Raw genomic sequence first — 6,176 nt, forward strand, 5'->3', positions numbered from 1 at the left:
GGAGGTCAGGGGACGGGCAGACAGAGCCGAGGGGATGCCGAGGGGGGCAGAGCTGGCAGATAGGTGGCCAGAGCCAGAGGCACCTCTCTCCCTTCAGACTGTCCCACGCCTGGTTCAGCGGGCAGCCCGGAAATGAGGGTGTCAGGCTGCAGTTGCCCCAGGGAAGAAGGCATCTCGCAGGTGAGGAAACACCCGACTCCATGGCAGAAAGGGCCTCCCACCTGCCACTCCACAGTGCCCCCAGCTCCTGTGGGGCTGGCTGGGCACCCTGCAGCAGCCCCAGGGGTTGGGGGGGTCGCTGGGGGCCCTGCTGGTGGGGGCACGGGACCCTTCCTACCCTGACGTAGTCCTGGTTCAGCTGCTGCCACTGCTCGCTGTAGGCTTTGCGGAGCTGCTGCTTGTCGCGGATCAGCAGGCTCAGCTTGTTCAGGGGCCCGGTGGCCAGGTCCTCTGCATGGCGCCGCAGGATCTGGCTCAGCACCTCTGTCTGGCTCGCCACCACCCACCAGGACTGCCAGGAGAGGGGAGAGCTCAGAGGGGCCGGCAGCATGGGGGAGCTTTGGGGGCTGGAAACACGCGGAAGCTCAGGGGGAATGAGGGGGCCTGGAAGCACAGGGGGGCTGGAAGAAAAAGATGGAGCTATGGGGAACTGGGAGCATGTGGGGGAGGCTGTAACGTGCAGGCAGAGGAGCTCGTGCTGCAGAATATGGGGGAGCCCAGGAGAGGGCAATGGGGGAGCCTGAGCAGACTCTGGGGGCCCAGCTGGGATCCAGGGGTGACTGAGATCTCTGACCCAGGCCCTCTTGGTGCCAGCTGGCAGAGAGCACAGAAGTGCCCAGGATGTAAGTGAGCCCCTGGGGCAGCAGGTACATACTGGGTCATCCCAGTGTCCCATGAGGTCTCTACTGAACGCCTGGCTCCCACTGGCCGCCCTCCTTGCGCCTACAGTGTGGCTACCACAGCAGAAGCTTCGGAGCTCTCCTAATAGTGATGTGCCCGGGACCTGGGGCTGAGCTGTTGGTCCATCTGTGTCTGTCTGTCTGTGTACATGTGTCCTGAGCCCTTCAGGGGCCACAGGGGTGCCCATTTAGTCTGAGCACAGGACTAATCAAGTGAGGGTAAAGTCTCCGGAGGAGACCTGCCCCGGCCAGGAAACCCAAGCGGCAGGGGCTAGCCGGGTGGCAAGTGCAGCCAGTGCACTTTTGGATGCTGCCTGTAGAGTCAGACAACACCTGGATCCTTCCACTGAGGCTGCAGGCCGACAGCGGGTTGCCCAAGAGCAGACGCTCATAGCCCAGCCTGGCTGTCACGTGATGGAAGGGTCTTGGGGGAGCGTCTTCGCTGATGCCATGACATGGGTTGATTAGCTAAGCCTGAGCTCTGGATGTGAGTTCAGATTTGACCCGGAGCCCTTTGTTCCCGCTATTCCTGCTTGTTCTCCCTCCAGTCTGTTAAACAACCGTCTGCTTGCCGTCTCTGGCAAAGTGCCGGGGTCTGCGGGGTAACAGCTAGGCCAGGGGCTCTACCTTTGGGACCAAAGGAGCTGGGCATCCTAGGAGGGTCCCCACGGCACGGCCACGCCTGGCCTGGCCCTGGGCCAGCTGACTCTCGTGCGGCATGGGCTGCCAGACTATGAAATCGCAGTGTAGATGGCTGGAGTGTGGGCTTTGAAACAGGGGGGCTCCAACCCCTGCTCTCCAACCCAAGCCCAAACACTGCCAGTGGTAGCCCACAGCCTGTCAGCTGACCCAGCTCTGAGGCTTGTCCCCAGGGGTGGGAGATGCTCATAGCTTAGGGCTGGGGGCTGGTGCTAGCCTGGAAAGCGAGAGTGTTGTTGGGCTGGAGCTGGAGCAGGGGGTCGGGGAGCTGAGGGCAGAGGGGAACGAGGTGCCCACAACTCTGGGTACCGGCGGGAAGCGTCACAGCAGTGCTGCAGGTACCTGGTGTGCTGCACCCATGGGCACTCAGGGATGGCTCCAGGCCCACCCCAATCAGCAGCACCTCTGCAGGCCCAGCCTGGCCTGGCTCAGAGTAAAGCCCGGGGAGGCTTTCACCTGCCTTTGCACTTCCTGAGTCTGGCCCACAGCATTAGCTAGACCCCTCGGAGCTCCAGCCAGCGCCTTCCCCCCGGGGCCCAGGGCAGCCAGAACCGAGCATGGGGAGGGGGCTCAGAGTCCTGCGATGGCCCCACAGTACTCAGGGCCCAGGGTGTGCTGGCTGCCTTCTGAACCCTTCCACAGCCGGGGCCCCTCTCTGCTGACACCCACCCCTGGAACAGGGAGGCGCAAAGGGGTTTCTGTTGGGGTCTTTGGAGCCAGCACGAGCCACAGCCCACAGCATGCCAGCTCCCACGACCCCTTTGCCTCCTCCAGCTCGGCTCGCCAGGCCGTGCCCGCAGCGTGCCAGTGACCCGGACTGCACAGCACACTGCCGCAAAGGGACCCGAGCTGGGAACAGGTGTGGATGGGCTGCTGTTCCCCAGGGAACACATTCGGCTGGAGACGGGGCTGGCCCCAGTCCCTCTCATGTCTAACTGAGGCTGCAACACCTGGCGTTTTGCTGCCCAGGGGTCAGGGGCTGGATGGCTGCAGGGTCTGGGCATACAGACCTGACCCAGCCTGGGGCAGGCTTCCTACCTTGCTGATTTGGCTTTTGTAGTCTCCTGGTGGGGGCTGCCCGAAGCACTCCTGCTTCTCCAGCTGGCAGAATGCGTTGTGCAGCAGGGACGCGTACTCCCTGTCACTCTTGGCTCGCTGCACCATCCACTTCTTCATCAGCTCCAGGAGGCGCAGCTCAGAGTCCTGCAGCTGCAGCAGGGCGCTGTGTGCCTGGGGGCCGCACAGCTCCGTCCCGTAGCCCATGGCACTGGCTGCTGAGAGCCAGCTCCTGCCCCCGAGACCACAGGTAGGGGCGAAGCTGTTGGGGCCCATGAGTAAAACAGTAACCAGAAAACGCCCCTTCCTCCGGCGCTGTGTGAACCGTACGCCAGGCACCTGAGACACTGCCCTGCACCCCGTCCCCACGCCCGCTGCCCCTTCCCCCGGCGCTATGTGAACCGTACACCAGGCACCTGAGACACTGCCCTGCGTCCCGACCCCATGCCCGCTGCCCCTTCCCCCGGCGCTGTGTGAACTGTACACCAGGCCCCTGAGCCACTGCCCTGCGTCCCGACACCACACCCGCTGCCCCTTCCCCTGGTGCTGTGAACTGTATGCCAGACCCCTGAGCCACTGCCCTGCGCCCCGTCCCCACACCCGCTGCCCCTTCCCCTGGCGCTGTGTGAACTGTATGCCAGGCCCCTGAGACACTGCCCTGCGCCCCGTTTCCACGCCCGCTGCCCCTTCACCCGGTGCTGTGTGAACCGTACGCCAGGCCCCTGAGCCACTGCCCTGTGCCCTGTCCCCATGCCTGCTGCAGCTTCCCCAGCTCATTTGACTGTGGTCAGGTCCCCTTTGCATTTTCCAGGCTCGCCTTTCCCGCGTTGGTTTTTGGGAGGGTCTGAATAGTTCCACAAAGTCCCCAGTGGACTGCTGCCCGACACCTGGCTGTGCAGCCCTGGGGGCAGGGGGTTAGGGCACAGACCCCAGGGGGAATCTGGACGAGCAGCCCTGGCTGTGAGGGGATTTGGGGTACAGCCCCCATCGGGTGATCTGGCCATGCAGTATGTGGCTACGTGACCACCCTGGGTCGTGGGTTCCAGTGAGACGTGACCGGCTGGACAGTAGTGACACTTGGACACAGCCCCACAAAATCTGATTTGCAAAATGGATTCAGATCGGGTGAAGGGTGTGAGCACCTGGGCTGGGAACAGCTCTCCCAGCAGGGCTGCTCCGAGGTCACAGAGAGAGGAAGTGCTGGGTCAGAAATAGATTCTGGTTTTGCTGCTACTCGCTGAGCCCCAGAGTGAGCAAGGGAGCCCCATGCAGTGCATGGGGGGATGCTCCCCTCTCCCAAGCCACCAGAGTCTGGGGCGAGGGGGCTCCAGCCCGAGCGTCTGCACACACTGGAGAGGGAGGCACCCAGCCCAGCCTCAGAGGGGGGCAAATGGCTGCAGTCCTTTGCTCTCCAGGGAATACTGTAGGTTTGGGCTGAGCCCCACAGCCTCAGGGCAGAATGAGCTGGGGACAGCATGGGGGCAGGGTGTGCTGTGCCTCAGCAAGTTCGCAGATGATACTCAGCTGTGGGGGAGAGGTAGATATGCTGGAGGGGAGGGATAGGGTCCAGAGTAACCTAGACAAATTAAAGGACTGGGCCAAAAGAAACCTGATGAGGTTCAACAAGAACAAGTGTAGAGTTCTGCAGTTAGGGAGGAAGCATCCCATGCACTGCTACAGACTGGAAACCAACTGGCTAGGCAGCAGTTCTGCAGAAAAGGACCTGGGGTGACAGTGGATGAGAAGCTGGATATGAGTCAGCAGTGTGCCCTTGTTGCCAAGAAAGTTAACAGCATATTGGGTTGTATTAGTAGAAGCATCGAGGGAAGTGATTATTCCTCTCTATTCAGCAGTGGTGAGGCCACATCTGGAGTACTGTGTCCAGTTTTGGGACCCCCCACTACAGAAGGGATGTGGACAAATTGGAGATAGTCCAGCAGAGAGCAACGAAAATGATCAGGGGGCTGGAGCACATGACTTACGAGGAGAGGCTGAGGGAACTGGGCTTATTTAGTCTGGAGAAGAGAAGGGTGAGGGGGGATTTGATAGCTGCTTTCAACTACCTGAAGCCAGATTCCAAAGAGGATGGACCTCGGCTGTTCTCAGTGGTACCAGATGAGTACAAGGAGTAACGGTCTCAAGTTGCAGTGGGGAAGGTTTAGGTTGGATATTAGGAGAAACTTTTTCACTAGGAGGGTGGTGAAGCATTGAAATGGGTTCCCTAGGGAGGTGGTGGAATCTCCTTCCTTAGAGGTTATTAAGGTCAGGCTTGAGAAAGCCCGGGGTGGGATGATTTAGTTGGGGTTGGTCCTGCTCTGAGCAGGCGGTTGGACTAGACACCTCCTGAGGTCTCTTCCAACCCTGACAGTCTATGATTCTTGGAGGCTGTGGTGAAGGGCTGGGAGCCCAGGGAGCTCAAGCTGGCTGAAGCTCTGGGGGGCAAGACATGACCCCGGGGGCTGAGAGGAGACAGCAGCTCACCAGTGAGTAACAGGCGAGCACAGACACAGCCCAGGGGATGAGAATGTGGGTGGGCAGAACCTGCCAGGGGAGAAGCACTGGCACCCTAGCCCCCGGGGCAGCCTGAGGCCCAGCCCAGCCCAGCCCAGCCCAGTCAGATGGTGCTGCATGGACATTCGCCATTGGCTCAAGGGGCAGCCCGTCTGTATGGCGCTGAGGGACCCTGTCTATAGGGCACTGGGGGTGGAGGGCAGCCCCTCTGTACGGCGCTGAGGGGCCCTATCTATAAGGCACAATGGGGCAATGAGCCCCCAGCTCTCCCCTGGCATCTCCACCACAGTCACCTGCTGGCATAGGGCCCTGAGGAGAGGGGCCGGAGCTGCTGGGGCTGCTGGGGAGGGGAGACCGGAGGTTTCTGCAGATCCCGGGTTGGGGTGCAGAGTGAGGCAGAAAGGGAAACTCAGTCTGACCCTCTACAACTGGAGCCGGCAGGGAGGGAGTCGTGTCCCCAGCGCTGCCCCCTCTGAACTGAGTGCTCAGAAGGCACCAAAGCCAGAGCTCCCAGCACTGAGCCCTTCTCCCGGGGGCAGGCGGTGACAGGAGGGGCTGGGACTGGGTGCTACATGCCCCATGGCTGAGCCTTAGCCTGGGACAAGGCTGGGAAACAGGGCACACCTCCCCCGGCGCTAACTCACGTGTCTGCAGCCCCAGCTCCTGGGAAGCAGGGGAGTCCCGGTGAATCCCTCGTGGCACTGGGTTCCCTGGCAGCCTGTCACTAGCCTGGACACTGCACAACCCCAGCTGAGAAAGAGGAACAGGAAACGCTGCACTGACCAGCAAACCATTGCAAGACTTCCCACACTTCCTGCTCCCCTCCCACCCCGCCAGAGCCTGGCTGCGCAGTCAGCCCCCTGTAGAGAATAATGGGCCGGGGGGCTGGGACGCACCCTGGGCCCCGCCAAGACCTGCCAGTGCCCCGCCTGCTCCGGGGGAATGGCACTGACCCCCCCATCCCCTCACTGGGGGGCGCCTGGGGGAGGCTGTGCTGAGCCGAAGGAAGAG

The 6,176-nt window shown here is 62.0% G+C and overlaps 1 protein-coding gene across 1 annotated transcript in view; it reads right to left on the reverse strand.

The window, feature by feature from the left end:
- LOC116833061 (tyrosine-protein kinase Fes/Fps-like) overlaps positions 1-5,964 on the reverse strand; it is a 20,058-nt gene extending 14,094 nt beyond the window's left edge. The window contains exons 1-3 of the mRNA XM_032794277.2: positions 5,810-5,964; positions 2,637-2,886; positions 338-511 (exon numbers count right to left, since the gene is read on the reverse strand). Of these exons, the coding sequence (XP_032650168.2) occupies positions 338-511; positions 2,637-2,861 (399 nt within the window). The 5' untranslated portion in view covers positions 2,862-2,886; positions 5,810-5,964. The remainder of the gene's footprint in view (positions 1-337; positions 512-2,636; positions 2,887-5,809) is intronic.
- Between the last annotated feature and the right edge of the window lie 212 nt (positions 5,965-6,176).

The sequence above is a fragment of the Chelonoidis abingdonii genome, chromosome 9 (assembly GCF_003597395.2).
Source record: "Chelonoidis abingdonii isolate Lonesome George chromosome 9, CheloAbing_2.0, whole genome shotgun sequence".
Lineage (NCBI taxonomy): Eukaryota > Metazoa > Chordata > Testudines > Testudinidae > Chelonoidis > Chelonoidis abingdonii.